A 23086-nucleotide genomic window follows, 5' to 3' on the forward strand; every position below is an offset into this window, starting at 1 on the left:
TGGTGTGCCTAATATGGTATAGTTAATTCAGACTCTCTTTTCCTTGGAGGAAAAGCCAGGACAAGATGCCCAGCAGCACTATGTCCATGTCCCGAGACCAAAGTTGTTAGCATAACTGCCTAGGTTTTGCCAAGGAATTAGATGCTGCTGGAAAAATATCCAGAGCTCTTATATTTGCTATCCAAAGAGTTCCACAGTGTTGAGGGGTAAATGGCATCTCACTATTGACTAGACATGTGCCAAGTGGCTGGTTGGTACCCTTCATGCATACAAAGCAGGCTTGAGATGTATCCTTGCATATTTGAAAGTTCTGTGGTTATGATGAGCTGAAATGACCACTGATTAATACAGTAGCTCTCTAAAATAATGAGGTTTCTCCACTAACAGAACCTCTTTATTTATCAAACTTATAATAAAATGAGGAATCTGCTTGAGGTAAAATAACCTTTTCATTATAACTGAAGATTTCGTCTTGATTCTCTGTGAATTTGTTGTGATTGTAGAATAAGGCAAAGGGCTTGTTTTGATAAGATCCTAGACTGTTATAATCAATATATCATGTGTTGACTTTATATGCTTTTGTTAATGTGACTTTCTACATGTTAGGAAAATGAAGAAAAATATCATCAGAAAATGTTACATTTCTAATAATGCACTTTTCCTGTGTATGATGGTTTTTAAATTTTTCAAATTATTAAGATACTGAAATTATGTGGCCATGCCAAGATTACCATCGAACTGTTTTCGTTCACCAATATGTGTGATTTTCTGCAAACAAGCAATTTCTTCTGTTGAATTTCCTGCTCAGCGTCATTATTTTGCCCTTTACTTTTCATGAGTATTTAACACTTTCTGTTTCAAAGCCAGTTTCCATGAGCTCTGCCTTGTGTCCTCCAGCCTGTGCGTGTGTATATACGTGTGTGGGTATGTGGGGAGGCTGGTAGGGGGTGAGAAATGACAGTTAATTCCTGTTAACTCTGACCAAGTAATGTACACTGGGTATTTGTGAATCAAATTGTGTGCATTGTGAAAAATATGTATCTGTCCACTCTTGTTTTCCTAGTGAATATTAGCATTGATTATGATGTGGACATATTTCTCAGACTTTCTGGGTCTTCATCTAAATAGCAGCAGCAAATAATGAAGTATTCAGAGCTTAACCATCATCATCTCGTGTTTCCTTGAGTTTAAATTGAAGTAAAAATGGAGTAAAAGACCATCTTATTTATTTTTAAAATCTGCTATCATCAGAAAGTAATTAACTCAGATCCACAATTAGCCTCACAGCAGTCCATATTAACTACCTCCAACTATCCTAGGTCTTTCAGAGGTGGCATAATTTTGAGATTATTTTGCACTTGAAACAGGGAGGCTTATAATAACTAGCTTGAAGCACATTTAAGGGTGTGAGGTTTTTCCTTTTTCTTTTTGTGTTAATATCTACCTTGTCTAATGATAATTTTCTGGTTTGTAAGTGGAGAAAAGCAAATATTAGAAGAAAATTCTTTCTTCCTAGTATAAAGCTAAGTCTTTCATAAGTCTAAAAGTAGCTGCTTTGCTTTAACTGGAAATTTCATTATTGAATTAGTAACTTGACACAAAAGAATTAACAAAGTGAATCAAATACACCAGTACAATGAAGTAAATTTGAAGAGACCCACTCATCACCACTGCTGGCTGGTAAAGTGTAATTGCTGGCGCTGCCTTGTTTACCTTTTTGGTTTGATTTTGTTTTAAAGGAAATGTTCGCTTGTATAGCATTCCTGCATAATTCAGATGCTGCACAAAGCTCGACCCTGGGAACCTATTTTGCAGCTCTCTGAATGTTTTTTATACTACCTGCTTTTACAGGTTTAAATTACATTTTGTGACACTGTTTTTGTGGTTGAATTAGAAACTTTTTTTTTTTCCTTAGTTAAACCTGTGATAAGTAATTGTCACAGTTAGTGCCTTGGTACAATGCTAATTTGAAGTGACATGTCCATACTGGCCCTCTGTAACATGAAGAAGCCTAACAGGTGTGAGGGGTGTGGCTTCCCATGGGCTCTCTTGAACTTCTAACCGAGAAAAACAGCAGAAAAAGTGAAATGAACCTTGAATAAAGCTGTCAGCAGTAATTATCTCAGCAACACTTTGTGGGGAGATAAAATAAGCACTGATGCTTTTATAACCTGAGCACACTGCATCCAAGATAGATTTTTCACCCATTTAGTATAAACTTCTAAATACCTTTCAAGAGATATTTTCATACAGCCTAATTAAACAATAACAACAATAACAATTAACATGAAATATAAATTGTTGAAAAACATGCATTTGTTTTTATTTTAACATGGTTTCTTTTTGATATTTAAGTAGTTTTAATAACAGAAAACTTTTTCCATGCTTCTTTTTGTGGTAAGCCATTATGGTGTGAAATCTCAAGTAATGTGTAGAAAATTATGTTCTCTTTTGGGAAAGGATACTTCCACAATTAGAAAAATGCTTGAAAGTTTGGTTTTCAGTTTCTTTGAGAGGTATTCAGTGTATTGAACATATCATCATATGGATCATATATGAAACAGGTAATACATATATGTGAATGAGCTGAATGACCTGCAAGTCATCATATGAACACCACTGTATTGGAGTACAGTAGGAACCACGGAAGATTTGATCCATGTTTTTCAATCTGTTCTCCAAACACAATCCATTGTCTTTTTCTTTGACAGCTGTCTTTTAAAAGTGTACTTTAATTTATTTAGCAAAATACTTCAAATCACTAATGACTATGTTTGCCTGACCTGAGTAGAGTATAGGAAAGTTAAAGTGAGATTTTTGTTTATAAATTTCCTGGCTATAGAAGCTAACTGTGGGGGTGTGGGGGAGAAAACAGGTGAAACATGTGGTTTTGCAACATAAGTTGTTCTCTTTATTCTTTTCATGGTCTTAAAATATAGTTATATTTTGGGCGATCTAATGACTTAACTTTTTTTTTTTTTCCATAATTCAGCTTTACCATGTTCCTGCATCCCCAAAATTAAAAGCTTGACAAGTCAGCCTGGTTGGTTTATGTTTCAGGTGGAGATGATGTCATTTTTAAAAGCTGGGAATCTTCAGGCACAGTAGCTCACACCTGTAATCCCAGCAATTTGGGAAGCTAAGGTAGGAGGATTGCTTGAGCCCAGGAGTTCGAGACCAGTGCGGGCAACATAGCAAGACTCTACTAAAAATAAAAAAAAAGTTGGCCGGGTGTGGTGGCCTGTGCCTGTAGTATCAGCTGCTCAGGAGGCTGAAGTGGAAAAATTGTTGGAGCCTGGGAGGTCAAGGCTGTGGTGAGCTGTGATCAAGCCACTGCACTCCAGGTTGGGTGACAGAGTGAGACCTTGCCTCAAATAAATACTAGAGATGAAGTTAGTTCTGACTCTGTTTTGCTGTCTGTTAGCTCTGTGATCGACCCTGGGTGAAAATATGAGCCTCATTTTTCTTGTCTGTGAAATGGCGATGTGGCAAGCTACGCCAGGTTCATTCTCACTAAGAGGGAATAACAAGGATTAGGCAGAATAGCATAAAATAGAACTAGCATGATCTATACTTTATTCACAAACCTAAAGCCTGGAAAATTATTGGCTTTATCAAAGCAGAAACTGTTCACCATTGGCTCTATCTCTAGCACTCAGCTGAGGTCTTGACACATTGTGGTTGTTCAGTAACTATTAGTTAAGTGAGTGGATAATGGTATTTTGCACTCTACTTATAGTACTGTCTGTTCCCCCAGAGTGATTTAGCAAAATTCATACAATCAAGCATAGATAGATACATTGGTTGATAGACAGATTTAGATACACATACTCCTGAATCTTCACAACAATCTTGTAAATTATAAGACTTTGCAGAGGTGGAAATTAAGGCACTGAGAAGGTGAGAGAGTTGTCCAGAGTCATACAAGCTCTTTAACCAGCAGAACCAGGATTTCAAACCCTAGAAGAATGGCTTTGGAGTCCAAGTTCATAATTGCTCTGCTTTTATACCTCTCCAACGAAGTGTAGTGACGTCTGCCTACCAAAGAAATTACCTTACAATGACACATTTTTCCAGATACTTCGTTGTCAGTGATACAAATGATTTGAGAGATATGGGGAGACATTTTGGGGTAAGACTTCTCCTTCTTCAGTAAGATACTACTTCTTCCCCTCCCCTCCTAGGACAGCAGGTCCCCTCATGCGTTGCACTCATTGAAGCAATGTTGCAGCCTCTCTTAGGACTACCATTTCCCTAGTGAACAGAAATGTCATACATGGTTATGGCCTGGGCAGACTTCCACAGATGTAAGATGACAGAGTTTTGATCTCTAGGAATTTGTCGTTCCCCTCCTTTGGGTCCAGTTCCTGACCCACTCATGTAAAACTTTTGCCTGTTGAGGTGCAAGGCAGGACTGAACTCCAGAGGCAGGGTTCAGGCACCTGACCAAATTGAGGACTAGCTAAAATAGGGACAGGGCAAAAGCAGCTTTCCATAAGACATGTCCACCATTGTGCCATGTCTGTTTACCATTGCCATGGCAAAACCCAGAAGTGACTGCCCCTTTCCATGTCAACAACTGAGCAACCCAGAAGTTACCCCCCTTTTCCTAGAAATTTCTGCATAACCACCCCTTAATTTGCATGTAATTAAAAGCAGGTATAAATATGACTGCAGAACAGCCTTTGAGCTGCTACTCTGAGCACACTGCCTATGGGGGAGCCCTGCTCGGCAAGGAGAAGTAGCTTTGCTACTGTTGTACACTGCCACTTCAATAAAAGTTGCTGTCTTAACACCTCCAGCCCACCCTTGAATTCTTTTCTGGGCAAAGCCAAGAACCCTCCTGTGCTAAGCCCCAGTTTTGGGACTCGCCTGCCCTGTATCACTGTGACATCCACATTGCCTCTGTCTACTCAGTTCCCACCTGGGATTCTGGGTCTCCCCTTAGGAACTAGCTGAATAAATGAGGTTTATCTGGAAGATTTGTCCAAGTGTCACTGGATATGATTGACTACCAAAAGATACCAAGTGTTTTGGAGACAAAGAAAAATGTGAAATTGGGGAGGTCATATAGAAGGCTTTCAGAAAGAGATTGAGCTGAGTTTTGAAGTTTTGTCACTTAAATCTTTCTCATATTGTCTTCACATACCTAAGAAATAGACAGATGGAAAAGAATGGTGAGGGAAACCCAGGCAAGAGTAATGGAATGAGCAGAAGCCTAAGAGTAGGCACATGCAAGGCACATTTTTGGATCATTGAGCAAACAAATCTGTATACAAAAATAGTGGGAGATAATGGCTGGAAAGGTGGGCAGGGTTATGGCCTTGAACATCAGACTGAAAAAGTTTTCAGGGTGAGAGAAAACATGAGAATCATCTAGTCCAATTTTTTCATCATACAGGTGATAAAACTTAGAGAAGAGAGTTGATCAAGGTCACAGAATGAATAAGAGGCAGATTTAGAGTTTTAACCCAGGTCCTTTGCTCTATATATAGTGTTTTTCCCAAGTATTTACACATATGGAATCATACCACAGGCCAACTTATGGCAGAAAGGTGTCATACAAGGGCACCATGAAGCCTAAAGACGTAAAAGAACAATTCTTGCTTTGCTTTAATGGTGGCAACAGGAAAAAAAAAAAAGTGGCTTACAGGCTAGTTAAATGTTTTTAAGCTAAATGTTCTCAGGAGGCTTAACTGGTCCCCCAAAGTCATTGCAGCAGACAGAGATACCCTTTTTAGTTTTTCATTTGTTTGTTTGTTTTTGTTCTTGTTATTTTTGCCTCCAATAGCCTGTTCTTTCTCTCAATTTTGGTTTAGTTCCTCTCGCAGGAATTGAATGGGAAACCTGAAGCAAGTTCCACTTTTGGACATGGCTATGTAATGTATCCTTTCGAAATTCCCAGTCGTAAGCAGGTAATGAGTGATGTAAGATATGGGCCCTTAGAAACTCTCACAGCTCGGCCGGGCGCGGTGGCTCACGCCTGTAATCCCAGCACTTTGGGAGGCCGAGGCGAGCGGATCACCTGAGGTCAGAAGTTCGAGACCAGCCTGACCGACATGGAGAAACCCCGTCTCTACTAAAATACAAAAAAATTAGCCAGGCATGGTGGCGCATCCCTGTAATCCCAGCTACTCGGGAGGCTAAAGCAGGAGAATCGCTTGAACCTGGGAGGCAGAGGTTGCGGTGAGCTGAGATTGTACCATTGCACTCCAGCCTGGGCAACAAGAGTGAAACTCCGTCTCAAAAAAAAAAAAAAAAAAGAAAAAGAAGAAACTCTCACAGCTACAATATATCTAAACAAAAATGCTCTCCATAGGTTGGCACTCACAAGAATGTTATGTGGGAAATGATAAGAAACTCTTCTCTCTCTATAATTTAAATTTGTTCACTTAGGAAGAAATTTTTCTTTAACATTGGTCAGCATCATTTGGATATCTTTGGTATGGAAAAGACTGAATAATATGTTTGGTTGTTGTATGTTTTAGAACATATACTAATACAGTTAAATTTAATTGACATCTGTTGATATAAAATACTTAAATGATACCAATTCTGTCATCTAGGCTTAGATTCTTAAAAATAATTGGGCATTGCAACTGAAAACACCTATATGATAATCCTTCTGGCAAGGAGACAAAGATGAGGTGGTGTGTGATTTTTATTTTTTTAAAGTTGAAAATCTAGTCCACTATGCTACATATTTTTTCACTTATCTCTTTGTTGCTGTCAACAAAGATATTATTCCCATTTCTCAGACAAGGAAACTGAGATGTTTTGAGATAAGCAGCTTTCCTGAGAAATGACATTAGATATCAAAGCCCGGATCCAAGGCCAGGTTATTTGGATCCAAGTGCCTGACATATAATAACTAAATATTTATTGAATAAGTTATCAACTCTGAGTAACTATATGGTTAGTATAACATTCAACAGATAGTTCTAAATTATCAAATAATATGAGGAAGAAAAGCAGAGTCAAGAGAAATCTGCACGTATTCCAGATCTCTCTTTCCCCCTCACCCTTCCTACTGGTTATAGGCAATATGTTTAATATGTTCTTTTCCCTCTTCTGCCCTCCACCAGAGGGTGCTCATAAGCAACTAAATGACGTAAAGCTGTAGTGATAGGAACTGAGAAAGAAGGGCTATTTTAATTCACAGTGTGGATTATTGGCCTCTGAAAAAAAAAAAAAGTTGACTTTGGAACAGAGTTCTTGATTGAGCTGAAATAACTTTGGTTTAAAGTTGCCTTACAAATAACATCTTGAGCACTTACTTACCTGAGGATAGTACTTTTTTATATAGGTAAAGTTGACCATTCTCTCTAAAAAGGTATGAGGGACTATGCCATTAGACAGTGTTAGGCTGGTCTGGGCTGTATTTCTTATTGTGTAACTAATGCTCTTCAGAAGTATTTTAATGATGTAGAATACTTCAGAACCTCTTCTAGTGTACTCACTAAAATCAATAAGTAATGAAGTACAAGAATATTGATGTCTGTGTTTAGTTATAAAAGCATATCCATTTAGAAATTGTGCTAATTCTGTTACAGTGAGCAGCTCTTTATCTCCCTATGACATAAGCTGGTTTTAGGGGATGAAATGCCCTAGAAGATTAAAAAAAAAAAAAAAACTTTTTATATTGAGCAACCTCTCTTTGATAGCCAAAATCTCAAGATAATGTTGGGACAGTATAAGGAAGCATAAAAGTAGGTAATTATAATGTGGAAAAATAGCATCAGGTGATTCTCCTTGATTTTGAGAGTCCCACCAGATTAAATGAAAGAAACCAAAAAAGTCAGAAGCATTTAAAATCACTATATATATTTCCAAAAGCTTTTAAAAAGAAAATATGAGATAATTAAATCAAGATATTTGTTAGTATTTTACAATTAACTGTAACATCTTTAAAAAACACATAGTTGGCTGGGTGTGGTGACTCACACCTGTACTCCCAGCACTTTGAGAGCCCAAAAGGGGGAGCCCAGGAGTTCAAGACCAGCCTGGGCAACATGATGAGACTCTATCTCTGCAAAAAATAAGGAGACCCTCATTTCTACAAAAAATTTAAGAATTAGCTGGGCATGGTGGCATGCACCTGCAGACTCAGCCACACAGGAGGCTGAGGTGGGAGGACTGCTTGATGTGGGGAGATCGAGGTGGCAGTCAGCCGTGATTGTACCACTGCACTCCAGTCTGGGTAACAAAGCCAGACTGTCTCAAAAAACAAAAAAAGAAGAAAAAGAAAAACCAAGATTAGGAGTCAAAAAGAGAACATGCTTGTGCTATCATTAAGCAGATGTGAGACTTGGGACAAACACTTCACCTCTCTATACCTCAGTTTCTTTTCCTGTTAAGTGAGAGGATTAGACCCTTATCTTGTGAGGAGAAACTGCCTTTCATTTGGAATCTGTTGCGGATGGTGGGATCACTGATAGAAGTTTAAGAGAAGGCTGCTGATACCTTCTCTCTGGAAATTCTTATTACTAGCTTGGAATGGGGCAGGGGAGATGCTGGGCGGGGGAAGATATGGCAGTAGCACTTGACTGGGCTAAGGCTTCAAGATCTTGTGGTTGGGATACAAGCAACTGATGAATTCTGAGGACTCTTCCAAATCTAGTATCTTATGTGTAAAATGAAGCCATGTATAGCAGCCATCCTTGTTTCTTCCAACTCTGGTTGCTTACATGGTAGCGTTTGTGTTTATGTACATAGCAAAAAGCCTGAGAACTTGTAACTGTTGGTTTTTATTTCATTAAACTTTACCAACTTGGCAAATCAACTGAGGACTGTAACACAGCAAGGCCAGGCAGAGAACACAGTTTTTTGAGCTATTTACACAGGAGTTTTGTTGATAATTGATCTTGACCTGCACATGTCTTTTAATATTCTGTTGGTTCCAGAATATTATTAGTCACTTCCTTTTTAACAGTGTGCTTTTTTATGAGGTGACTAAACTGCTGTTTAACCCTGCTACAAGAATGTGGCAGTGGGCTTGTCCAGACAAGTGCATGTACACTTGGTAACTAGCATTCTTGATAAGCTTGCTTCAACCTGCCACAAATTAAAGCTCTGTGTGACTTTTCTAGCACATAAGTGACAAAAAAATGGCTGGGGGAAGGGCAGAAGAAACCTCGGATTGTGAATAAAAATAAATAAGCTTTTTTGAGTTGCACTTTGGTTGGCAGTAAATGAAATTTTAGCCTCATGACTCAGTTTGGTTTAAAACTACCTCAGTAATCTATGTAGCTGAACAGTAAGCATCTGAAAATTTAAAAGGAGTATTCCAGAAGTCATCTTCAGGACTCCTTACTATAAAAAGCCTTATTTACGTTGGAAATGTGATGTAATAGGAAACTCCATGGCTTTTGGAGTTAAATCTGGTTTGCCATCTGGTACCTGATTTATCTCGGACAAGTTACTCCATCACTCTAAGGTTGTTTTATGATTTGTACAATCATGATAGTCTTTAATTTACAGAGTTGTCATGTATGGTAGACATATGTTAAGCACTTACTATGTAGTTTCTGACTAATTGATGGTCTCTAGGAGTAGCTGTTTTAACTAAGCCAAAGAAAGTAATTACTGGTTATCAGATAGTAAGACAAGATATCTTAGAGCCTTAATAGTTGTTTGATTGGATGCTTTTTAAATGGTTGTAAGATAAAGTGCCTGAGTTTTAATTTTGGTTCACCAGTCAGTACCTGTTTGACTTTGGGCAACCTTCTTATTCTGTGTGAGATTTAGTAACCTCATCTCTAAAATGGGGATTATAATCCTTACCTGGCAGAGTTATTGTGAGAATTAAGTGGGGTAGTGCGTATAAAGCACTTTGTGTAATAACAATACATACTGAGCTCTTAATAATAGCAGTTATTATACAACTGCTTTTTAAAATACTGAATGGTTTCATGGGCGTATGTGTGTGTGTGTATATATATATATATATATATATATATATATATATATATATATGTCAAAAAGCAATACTTTAGGCTGGGTGAGGTGGCTCCTATCTATAATCCCAGCATTTTGGGAAGCCGAGGCAGGCAGATCACTTGAGGTCAGGAATTCAAGATCAGCCTGGGCAACATGATGAAACCCCATCTCTACAAAAATACAAAAATTAGCCGGACTTGGTGGCATGCACCTGTAGTCCCAGCTACTCAGGAGGCTGAAGCAGGAGAATCGTTTGAACCTGGGAGATGGAGGTTGCAGTGAGCTGAGATCACACCACTGCACTCCAGCCTGGGTGGCAGAGTGAGACTCTGTCTCAAAAAAAAAAAAAAAAAAAAGCAATACTTTATATGAGGATATAAATGCATGTATTAATAGCACTGAATACTGCCTTATTGAAGTATATTTGACCTGTAATAAACCATACATTTTTTAAGTGTACAGTTGGATACATCTTGACATACAAATACACAGATTAAAAAGATCATCAGTGCAGTGTAGTCAATGCTAATATCCAGTAGCATTCCCAAATCTGGATGAAATTACATCAGTGTCTTGTTAGGATGATGACAAGCTTGAGATATGGTTTTTAAAAAATGTCTCATATTAATTGTTCTTCTTAAAACACAAGAGAATTGTATTTTACAAACTGAGTGAATGAAAGATACAAACAGTAAAGCTGTAGTTTGAATCACGTTCACTTGTGTTACTGGGTGTGTTATATGCAGAGCAAGGAGTCTGCAGGTGACATAACCAAATCTCCTTAGTGATGTATGAAGATCATAGCCCATTAGGGCTAGAAGGGATCTGAGAGGCCATTTAGTTGGTCGTACCTATATTTTACAAAAGGAGAATTTAAGACTCTTGGTTACTGACCCAAGGTCCCATAACAGGTTTTATAGCTTCCAATACTCTTAAGATGTCTTAGTCTTTGTCATTTATAATTAGAAAAAAAGACAGACTGCAAGCATGTATTTGGGAGAGGGTTAAAATTTGGCTATAAAATAAAAAATACTTTGAAGAACTAATTCATATGTATATGAATATATGTATATATGAATATATGTATATGTGAATATATGTGTGTATATGAATATATATAGTGTATGTATGTGTGTGTGTGTATATATATGTGTGTGTGTGTGTGTGTGTGTGTGTGTGTGTGTGTGTGAATATATATGTATTTTTTGAGACTGAGTCTCACCCAGGCTGGAGTGCAGCGGCTCAATCTCAGCTCACTGCAACCTCTGCCTACTGGGTTCAAACAGTTCTCCTGCCTCAGCCTCCCGAGTGCCTGGGAGTACAGGCGCCCGCCACCATGCCCAGCTAATTTTTGCATTTTTAGTAGAGACGGGGTTTCACCACGTTGGTCAGGCTGGTCTCTGACTCCTGACTTCAAGTGATCTGCCCGCCTTGGCCTCCCAAAGTGCTGGAGTGCTGGAATTACAGGTGTGAGCCACCACGCCGAGTCTACTAATATGATATTTTTAAAGAAAGAAGTATTAAGAATGGTCTTAAATGCTCTGAGGACCAAGCTTAACATGATAATACTGTGTTTTACTAACAACTTGTTAGACATAGCCAGTGATCAGTCATGATGGTTTACAGGAGTTTTCCTTTGCATATTGTCCTAGTATTTTATTTTCATATGAAGAATAACGTAAAGAATAATACAAAGAAGATACTGTTTGCTTTGTTTATTGTGTAAAGAAGAAACATCAAAAAGATTCTAAGATTTCATGAAAGAGCTTGTCTTCTCAGTTGTTTCAAATAATAGTTGTCATTATTCATGAAAATTAGTTGCACATGTACACATTGCATAGTTCAGCAGTTCACAGCTTTTTGGTCTCAGGATCCTTTTGCACTTGTAAAGAAATCATCAAAGACCCCAGAGAGCTTTTGTTTATGTGGATTATATTCATTGACATTTACCATTCTAAAAATTAATATTGAAGAAAATAATATTTAAGTGAATTACATGTTAATATAATAGCATTTTTATACAAAGTAATTATATTTTCTAAAAATTTAGTAAGTAAAGTGGCACTGTTTTTATACTTTTACAAATCTCTTTAATGTCTGTCTTAATAGAAGACAACTGGATTTTCGTGTCTTCCTTCTTCTGCATTTAACCTGTTGTAATGAATTTTTTTGATTGAAAATATGAAGAAAATCTGACCTCCTACTGATCTATAGTTGGAAAAGGGAGGAGTATTTTAATAGTCTTTTCAAATAATTATAGATATTATTCTTTGATACTAAACTAGAACTTGAGAAGTGGTAGTTTCCTAAAAGTTAGTTTTATTTTTTTTTATTTTAATTTTTTTGTGTGTGTATATGTGGCAAGGAGCTTTCTCGGGTAAAGCTAAATGTTGCTTTCAATGTCTTGGGTAAAGCTAAATGTTACTTTTAATGTAGAATCTGAAGCCCTATCAGTATACATTTTGTATTAATACTTTGTCACAGTAAGATACATTGGTCTGCCTCACAGTTTGAATTAAACCTTTATCCATACATAATTTTATAACATCATGCAATCACTGTTCATTTGGAGAATATTGATCTTGTGAGTTATGCAGATTTTCTAAATGTTGACACATTTCATTACATGATATAAAAAGTCACATCTGTTGTATTAGTATAACCACTGAACTCATCACAAAGGCTTTAAGCATTGAGAAACTGTCAAGCTCATGATGGCTGATAGTTTTTAAAACTCTTAATTTTTACGTGAAAACTCAAATTTTGTCATTGGCAATTAATACTGTCAGACCTGTTCCTTGAAGTAGTAGTCTCACTTCATTCATTTTGGAGAAAATGTTCAGCAATTAGGGATGCTCAATCACAGGTTGAGTATCCGTAATCTGAAAATCTGGAACTTTTTAAGCAGCAACATGATGTTGAAAGGAAATGCTCATTGGAGCATTTCAGATTTTGGATTTTTAGGTTCGGAATGCTCAACTGTTAGGTATATATGATGCAAATATTCCAAAATCCAAAATCGTTCTAAGTCTGAAACACCTCTGGTCCCAAGCATTTTAAATAAGGGATACTTGTCTAAATACCAAATCCAAATAACCAGTTTGTCTGCCCATCATTTGTTTAAGTAGTAATGGTGTTTCATGAAAAAAAGTGGCTGATTCAGCATATAACTCAAACACAAGTGCTTTTTCTTCAACTCATCCGTTATACTTTGGTACGCTGTAGAAGTCCTTTATACGTACTTCCCATTTGTGACATAGAATATTAAAAGACATGTATTAAGAGTCAAAATTTAATTAAAAGTAAGAATTTTTACTGATTTAACAGGGACGTTCTTAAATGAAACTGCCGTTTTTACAGTGAGTACATGGAACTGGAGATTTTTAACAGTTTGGTGTTACTACCTTAATTTGTGCTGAAGTAGCAGCAGATTTGCCCACCATTGCCTTTTTTTAACATCAGTATGAAAACACTGTGGCCAGGCCTGTAATCCCAGTTGCTTCGGAGGCTGAAGCAGGAGAATCACTTGAACCTGGGAGGTGGAGGTTGCAGTGAGCGGAGATCGTACCACCGCACTCCAGCCTAGGTGACAGAGCAAGATTCCCTCTCAAGAAAATAAATAAATAAAACACAGTGAAAAAGTCTAATGCCATTTAAGTATTATTATGAAATAATTTTGACCTTATGGAACTCCTGGAAGAATCTCAAGAACCCTGTGCCTATAGTACATACTTTGAGAATCACATAGTACGTTCTTTTTTTTTGAGACGGAGTTTCACTCTTGTTGTCCAGGTTGGAGTGCAATGGCACAATCTGGGCTCACTGCAACCTCCACCTCCCAGATTCAAGCAATTCTCCTGCCTCAGCCTCCCAAATAGCTGGGATTACAGGCATGAACCACCATGCCTGGCTAATTTTTTGTATTTAGTAGAAATGGGATTCCACCATGTTGGTCAGGCTGGTCTCGAATTCTTGACCTCAGGTGATCCACCCATCTCAGCCTCCCAAAGTGCTGAGATTACAGGCGTGAGCCACCGCGCCCAGCACGTGAGCCATTGCGCCCAGCACAGTATGTTCTTAACACTAAATACTGTTTGTAAGAAGAAAAGAAAAAACTTCAAATGGACTTTGAGTGTTTACTCACTGATGGAATATCTACTATGTAGCAAGTGTATTCTCATTTAAGCCATCCTTACAGAAAGCCCGTTAGGAAAGGTCATGTTAATTTTACAAAACAGAAAACTTAGACTTTTTTTTTTTAAGACAGGTTCTTGCTCTATCACCCAGGCTAGAATGCAGTGGCATGATCTCAGTTCTCTGCAGCCTTGACCTCCTGGGCTCAAGCAATCCTCCCATCTCAGCCTCCCTAGTAGCTGGACTATGGGTGTGTTCCACCATGCCCAGCTAATTGGTTTTTCTTTTTTTGGAGACAGGGTCTCACTCTGTCACCCAAGCTGGAGTACAGTGGCATGATCACTGCTCACTGCAGCCTTAACCACCTGGGCTCAGGTGATCCTCCTGCCTCAGCAACCCAAGTAGCAGGGACTGCAGGCATGTACCCCCATACCCAGCTAATCTTTTGTTTATGTTTTTAGAGACAGGATCTCACTATGTTGCCCAAGCTGGTCTTGAACTCCTGAGCTCAGGCTATCCTCCTGACTCAGCCTTGCAAAGTGCTGGAATTACAGGCATGAGCCACCACGCCCAGCCAGGAAACTTAGTTTCGAGATGGAAAATATTGATTCGAATGAATAGTAGAAGTGAATTTGAACTCAGGACACTCTGAGTTTAAAAGTCCATTCTACACTTGGCCGTCTCCTGTTACTAAATAGAAAAAGTTCCTTTAGGGATCAACAAGAATTTGTTAAGTGCCTGCCTTTTCCATGGATTACTTTTTAACAGAACAAATTTACTTAATTTTGTTCATTTTTCTTCATGTCTTGTCAAAAAATGATTTACCATCCTTATATTTCAATCATTGACAGCTGACAAGAACAATTAAATTCTTGCCAACTATAGCTACTTTTTCCTTAAGATGTGGCCTTAAAAATATAAATACTGTAAAATAATTATTATTTTTGTGAAAAAGGGTTTTCTTTGGATACTTTAAATGCATAAACTTTTTGTGTTGATGTAGTATAATTGTCAAATTATTTAATTGGGCACATACACTTAAAATAATGTTAATATTATATAATGTTAATTTACAAATACTGCTTTTGTAGCTACCCTCATATTTCATAATATTTATTCAAATTCTATAGGCATTTTTTATATATAAGCATCATCATCACCGCTAGGGTCACTTTTTTTTTTCTTTTTGGTTGACATTGTAAAGACTAAATAATTGAACTGAATAAGATAACTACTCTTGTGTTAATTAAGGAACAGGCTAACTTAGAAAGACCCCAGAATACAAGGTGACAGTGGGCTTCTCTCATGGAACAGTCTAGGTGAGGAAGGTGTTTCTGCTAAAGTCATGTTTTCTAGAGTCCATCCTTCTCGCTGGACATTTTATCTCAAGCCACAGGTATTCTTCACAGACTGGTAAAAAGTAATGTTTGTTGAGCCACTACTGTGTGCTAGGCATTTTCTCATTAACTTTACCCATAAACTCAACCTTATTATCCCTACACTGTGGAGAAAGTAATAATCAAATACTATCCCTATCTAGGTGTCATTAAGGACAGTTGTAATTTTTTCATTTGCTTATTTTTTGTTTTGTTTTGGTTTCATTTGTCCTATGTATGTATATTCATCATCTTCCCAAGACATTTTTCAAAGTACCTTTTAAAGACAGGTTTATAAGGACTTTTAATACTTGCAATTGTGAGATTATACAGAGCTCTAGGAATAATCGTGTCTTATCATTGTCTTCTTTATTAACCAATTTTGACAAGTAAACTCTGGGAGAACCTGAAGCATCATTGACTCAGTTTATTTAAGGCTAATCTGTCCAAACAGTGTATTGAAAATGAAGTATTTGAGGAAGCACCCTGTAATAGGAGAACTTTTGTAACTACTCAATATAAGGCAGCTTCCTTTAGGGTAAAACCTAAACTTAGGTTTTTGTATATTTTTTATATATGTATCTTATGGAAATTTTAAATTTTGTATCTCACCTACAATTTTATATTTCTATCCCTACTGCCCTCGGAGTTAGGAAAATGAGGTATTATTCTGCTAATCAGAAAAGTAGCAGACACACATTGAGGCAGTGGGGGATTGGGGGCAAGTATGTATGATTTGCCTTATTTTGGGCTCATTACAGTTTCCTAGAACCTCAGTCTATCATCTAATGAAAATTAGCCTTGGCTACCATAACATCCCATGTGTGGAAAAATTTCAAATTTTCAAAGCCTTCCTGGTTATGTAATACCCAGGATACTAGAGTTAGCTTTCTAATCTAGCTTCAGCAATAATAGAAAATACCTGAAAAGTCAAATCCTTTTGTGAAACATGGCCATACTTTGTTTACAAATGATGGATTCTCCTTTTTGCAGATGTGTCTTGCTGAATCAGGGCTCTCTTATCCCTGCCATCGACTTACAGTGGGAAGAAGATCTTCACCTGCACAGACCCGGGAACAGTCAGAAGAAGTAAGCCTGTTTGCCAGCTTTTCATTGAAGGCCCATCCGCACCTACCTGCCCACTTCTGTTTCTTTTTTATCTGCCAGAGCAATGAACAGATAAAATTAATGTAGCATTAATTAAATCTCGGTAAATTCTTGAAGGCAGAAACTGTCCATGCAAGGTTACTACTAATGTGCTCCTTCTCACTCTGTTAGTTTCATGTTTCAACAGACAGAATTCAGATGGATTGGTTGAAATGATTTTTACTTAGAACCATCGGGCTAACAAAGAACTTTCTAGGCTGGGCGCAGTCGCTCATGCCTGTAATCCCAGCACTTTGGATGGCCGAGACAGGCAGGGCACATGAGGCCAGGGGTTCGAGACCAGTCTGGCCAACACAGTAAAACCCCGTCTCTACTAAAAATACAAAAATTAGCCAGGTGTGGTGGCAGACACCTGTAATCCCAGCTACTTGGGAGGCTGAGGCATGAGAATTGCTTGAACCCAGGAGGCAGAGGTTGCAGTGAGCCAAGATCACGCCACTGCACTCCAGCCTAAGCAACAGCATGAGAATGCATCTCAAAAAAGAAAAAAGAAACTTTTTTTGCTATTGACTGTGTAGTTGAGTAGATTCATTAGGATTGACCCTGGAAGTCCTTTAACTCATTGGGTTGGAGCACTCGCCATGAGGCAGACACTGTGCTTAATATCTTTAGATAACAAAGATGAATAACACTGTACCTATACCAAAGTGCTCAGAGTCAAGGGTGATAGATAAAATAACAGTGGCCGGGTGCAGTGACTCACACCTGTAATTCCAGCACTTTGAATGGCCAAGGTGAGTGGATCACCTGAGGTCAGGAGTTCGAGACCAGCCTGACCAACATGGAGAAACTCCGTCTCTACTAAAAGTACAAAATTAGCCGGGCGTGGTGGCGCATGCCTTTAATCCCAGCTATGCAGGAGGCTGAGGCAGGAGAATCACTTGAACCCAAGAGGTGGAGGTTGTAGTGAGCTGAGATGGTGCCATTGCATTCCAGCCTGGGCAACAAGAGTGAAATTCCACCTCAAAAAAAAAATAAAAAGATAATAATAATAGTGATGGCATAATATAAAAAATGCAGTGATAGTGTTGCACACAAGGGTCCTAAAGAAACAAAGAGAGGGGTAGATAAGATTGAACACGTTTGTGTGTGTGTTGTGCCTATTTGGGTCTATGTGAGCCTAAAGAATATATATATATATAATTTTTTTTTGTTTTTTGAGATGGGGTTTCACTCTTGTTGCCGAGGTTGGAGTGCAATGGAGCGATCTCGGCTCACTGCAACCTCCACCTCCCAGGTTCAAGCGATTCTCCTGCCTCAGCCTCCCAAGTAGCTGGGACTACAGGTGCCCGCCACCACGCTTGGCTAATTTTTGTATTTTTAATAGAGACAGGGTTTCACTATATCGGCCAGGCTGGTCTCGAACTCCTGACCTCGTGATCCACCCACCTCGGCCTCCCAAAGTGCTGGGATTACAGGTGTGAGCCACCGCACCCGGCCCAAGCCTAAAGAATATTATAAGGGAATATCTAAATTCTGTTCCACGCCTACAAACAGCACTTTCATGCTCAACTCTGACCATGGTTATAAGGAAATGGGAAAGAGAGCATGGATGTTTTAACTTATTTAAGAAATATTTATTGAGCTCTTACTATGTGCTAGGAAAAGTCATCACCAAGACTTTAAAAGTGTATACAATGGAAGTCATAACTAAATAGCACAGATGAACTTTATTTAAAGTATAATTTTTTTTTTTTTGGAGACAGGGTCTCACTCTGTCACCCAGGCTGGAGTGCAGTGGTGCGATCTCGGCTCACTACAACCTCTGCCTCCTGGGTTCAAGTGATTCTCGTGCCTCAGCCTCCCGAGTAGCTGGGATTACAGGCACGTGCCACCACACCCAGCTCATTTTTTTGTATTTTTAATAGAGATGGGGTTTCACTATGTTGGCCAGGCTGGTCTTGAACTCCTGACCTCAAATGATCCACCCTCCTCAGCCCTCCAAAGTGCTGGGATTACAGGTGTGAGCCACCACACCTGGCCTTAAACTAGAATTTTTTAAGACAGAGCATGATTCAAGTATTTAAAAGCTTAGGTTAGTACGATAAAAATTTTTTTCCATTTACATTCTATACAAAATGTGGTTGCTCATTTTTATTTAAACTGCCTATATATTCTGGACACCCATTATGAAACCTACCACAGGACTTCTCCAGCCATCCTTTGAATATGTATTTATATCACTTAAACATGTGAAAGAGAAATGGAGTTATGTAATTGAAGTTGTAATCTATAATCATCCTGTGAAAATTATAATTTGCCACTCTGGTTTTTAACATTTTTTAGAAAACCACAGAGAAGGAAGCATTTTCCCCTGCTAATAATACGACTGTGCTTTATTATACTGTACTGTACTTGTTCTCCAAAAATGTTTATTCCTTTTCAAGAGACCAAACCATTTTTTTTTTTAAAGCACTTTATCTCACTAGCCCTTGTGAAATAAAGATAATATTGAGTTTCACTGCTTGGCAGAAATTGCCGGACATAATTTAATGAGATATTTCTTTAAAGTGCTTGAGTCTGTTTTTAATAGCTATGTCATACTTTCACTCTTTAATGGATAAATCCACTAACATTAAAAGGTGGCCAACTAGCCCCAACCAAAATTTTTAATTATTCTGTGTCCTATCTGAGAGGTGACAGGTAACTGTTTCACTTCATTTACTTTCTTCTCTCACCCTCACCATTACATGTGTTATTTGGGTGGTCCCATCAGCAGAGAGAAGTCAGTTCCATATAGTGAAGAGCAGTGTTTGTGAGGCTAGCACACTATTTAGGTTATTTTGAGAAAATGGTAGTGTGGGATTGGGAGGCTTTGCCAAACTAAAACAGTCACAACCTCGGTAATATCTTATTATTACTGAATAATAATATCTTATTATTAGGAGTTCTGCCCTCCTATAATAACCAGTTTCATTTTCGAGCAGCTTTTTCTGTTGTCTTCCTTATATTAAGTTGAAATATGTGTAATTGTACCTTCTACCCGGTGATTCTACTGCTGTCTTCCGGTTCTACTCCTACGTGACTTTGTGTGTTTTAAGACCATCATCTTTCTTTTTTTTTGAAACAGAGTCTTGCTCTGTTGCCCGGGCTGAGGTGCAGTGGCACGATCTTTGCAGCCTTCTCCCCACGGGTTCAAGCAATTCTCGTGCCTCAGCCTCCCAAGTAGCTGGGACTACAGGCATGTGCCACCATGCCCGGCTAATTTTTGCACCTTGAGTAGAGACGGGATTTTGTCATGTTGGCCAAACTGGTTTTAAGCTCCTTACCTCAAGTGATCTGCCCTCCTTGGCCTCCCAAAGTGCTGGGGTTACAGGTGTGAGTCACCGTGCCCAGCCAACAATAATCATTTTGCTATTGACTTTCTTAAACTTTGAGTTAGGAAGGAAATATTTGAGACCAGCAGTTAAATTCAAGTTTTAGATTTTATGGATTGTAGTTATATGTCCTTTAGCTGGGAGAATTTTGATTCTTACATCATCTCTCTGGCCCTACAGACACAGTTTCTTTATGATCATTTAATATTTTTTCTTATCATCCTCCCCTTGTTCCTGAGCCCCCGTTTAATGATTTTCCCATATTTCTGGATACCTAGCTAGGTAACAATTTATCCCCAGTTGCTTGGGTGAAACAGTGTGGGGGCCTTGTTGACCCTGGCTCCTTGGGAATTGTTCAGTTCTCAGTTGACAGTGAAGAAGGAGAAGCATTTAATGTGATGTTAAAAGCATTAGTTTATAACTATGGTTAAAGAAACATTTATTGAATGCTCACTATGTACTAGTCAGATGAATATAAATTGGTAATTTTATATGATTAATGAGAAAATTGAGGCAAGCATGAGATGCTAGGGGAGCATAGATAATGGGGGTGGGTTGTAACTTTCAAGAATGTTTGCAGGCAAGAACTTTGTTTGCCTTTCTCCCCTCTGTAGCCCTAACACCTAGCATAGTGCCTGGCATGTAACAGACACAGAATAGTTATTTTTAAATGAATATTTTTTAAATAAATGAAATAAAAGAAAAAAAAGACTAGAGGAGGTGACATCCAAATTGGATTATAAAGAATGAGTCACAGACAAAGAATCAAAGGAATCATATTCCATTCATTCTATTCAGAGAAAAAAGCATGATTTGATGTAGCAAGTGAGAAGAGATATGTGTAGGTTGCTGTTAGTGCAGAAGAAAGTCGGGGGAAAAGGAAGATAAGAGATGAGGTGAAAGTGAGTAAGTCTTGTATGACACATTGAGAATTTGGAACTGTAGAAAGCAGTAAAAGCCTTTTTTTTTTTTTTTTTTTTTCTGAGATGGCATCTCGCTCTGTTACCCAGGCTGGAGTGCAGTGGTGTGATCTCGGCTCACTGCAACCTCCACCTCTCGGGTGCAAGCTGTTCTCGTGCCTCAGCCTCCTGAGTAACTGGGATTATAGGCACCCACCACCATGCCCGGTGAAATGTTTGTATTTTTAGTAGAGACGAGGTTTCGCCATGTTGGCCAGGCTGGTAACTCCTGACCTCAAGTGATCCACCTGCCACGGCCTTCCAAAGTGCTGGGATTGCAGGCATGAGCCACTACACCTGGCCAGCAGTAAAAGACTTTTAAGTGGGGAGTGATATCTCCCCACAAATACACAGTTTAGTGAAGAGCACTCTGCTGTGCACAGGCTAGATTTAAGGGAAACAAGATAGAAGACAGAGAAATCAGGTATGAGTCTGTTGTACTAGTGCAAGCAAGAGATAATGGAATCCTCAATGTAATACAGCACATTTACAGAATGAAGGGAAAAAACACGTCATCATCTGCATTTGACAACATTCAACACCCTTTCATGGTAAAACTAGAAATAGAAGAAAACTACTTCAACATAATGAAAGACATATATGAAAAACTCACAGCAAAAATCATACTCAAGGGTGAAAGACTGAAAACTTTTTCTCTAAAATCAGGAACAAGATAAGAATGACCCCTTTCTTTTTCTTTTTTTCTTTTTTTTTTTTGGAGACAGAGTGTCGCTCTGTTGCCCAGGCTGGAGTACAGTGGCGCAATCTTGGCTCCTGGGTTCAAGTGATTCTCCTGCCTCAGCCTCCCGAGTAGCTGGGACTACAGGAGTACACCACCACACCCGGCTAATTTTTGTAATTTTAGTAGAGACAGGGTTTCACCATGTTGGTCAGGCTGGTCTCGAACTCCTGACCTCAGGTGATCTATCCGCCTCAGCCTCCCAAAGTGCTAGGATTACAGGCGTGAGCCACCGCGCCCGGCCAAGAATGACCCCTTTCACCATTTCCATTTGACATAGTACTGGAAGTTCTGGCCAGGGCAATTAGGCAAGAAAAAGAAAAAGAAATAAAAGGAAGAATTAAAATAATCTCTGTTCACTGATGATGATTTTATATGTAGACAACTCCAAAGATTACATTTTTAAAAAACTATTGGAACTAAAAAATGAATTCAGCAAAATACCAAGATACAAAGTCAACACACAAAAATCACTTGCATTTCTATAAACCAACAGTCAACAAGCTGAACAGAAAATTAGAAAAACAATTGCAATGACAAAGCATCAAACAGAATAATACTTGGGAATTAACTAATAAAAGAAGCAGAAGACTTGTACTATGAAAGCTACCAAACATTGCTGAAAAATTAAAGAAGATATAGATAAATGGAAACACATTTCATGTACATGGGTTGGAAGGCTTAATATTGTAGTGCCCAAAGCAGTCTACAGAAATCCCTATCAAAATTCCAATGGTGGTTTTTTGCAGAAATAGAAAAACTTATGCAAAAATTCATATGGAATTTCAAGGGACCTTGAATAGCCAAAAACAATCCTGAAAAAGAACAAAACTGGAGGACTCACTCTTCCTGATTTCAATGTTTAGTAAAAAGGTACAGTAATCTAAACAGTGCAGTGCTAGTATAAAGACTAACATATAGACCAATGGAATATACTAGAGAGCCCCAGCATACCAGCATATTATGATAAAATGGTTTTTGACAAGGGCACTAATCCCATTCAATGGAGAAAGGGAAGTTTTTTCAACGGTACTGGGAAAACTGGATATCCACATGCGAAAGAATGAAGTTGGACCATTACCTAATATCATATGCAAAAATAAACTCAAAATATAGGAAAGACCTAACTGTAAGATCTAAAACAATACAACTGTTAAAAGAAAACATAGGGCAAAGGTTTTATGACATTGGATTTGGCAATGATGTCTTGGTATGACACTAATGGCGCAGGAAACAAAAGAAAAAATAGAGAAATTGGACTTTGTGAAAATTAAAAAGTTTTGTGCATCAAAAAACACTAGCGATGGCGTTAAAAAGGCAACCCACAGAATGGGAGAAAATATTTGCAAATCATACATCTGATATGGGATCAATGTCTATAAAATATAGAGAACTCCTACAACTAAGTAGTGTAACAACCCAGTTAAAAAATGGGCAAAGACCCAGAGCTGCAAG

The 23086-nt window shown here is 38.3% G+C and overlaps 1 protein-coding gene across 1 annotated transcript in view; it reads left to right on the forward strand.

Moving 5' to 3' along the window:
• Positions 1 to 23086, forward strand: part of FAF1 (Fas associated factor 1) — a 534220-nt gene that overhangs the window by 356719 nt on the left and 154415 nt on the right. Inside the window, exon 9 of the mRNA XM_054488490.2 lies at positions 16443 to 16538. Coding sequence (XP_054344465.1) covers positions 16443 to 16538 — 96 coding nt within the window. The remainder of the gene's footprint in view (positions 1 to 16442; positions 16539 to 23086) is intronic.

Source organism: Pongo pygmaeus, chromosome 1, assembly GCF_028885625.2.
Source record: "Pongo pygmaeus isolate AG05252 chromosome 1, NHGRI_mPonPyg2-v2.0_pri, whole genome shotgun sequence".
In the NCBI taxonomy this organism is placed as follows: Eukaryota; Metazoa; Chordata; class Mammalia; order Primates; family Hominidae; genus Pongo; species Pongo pygmaeus.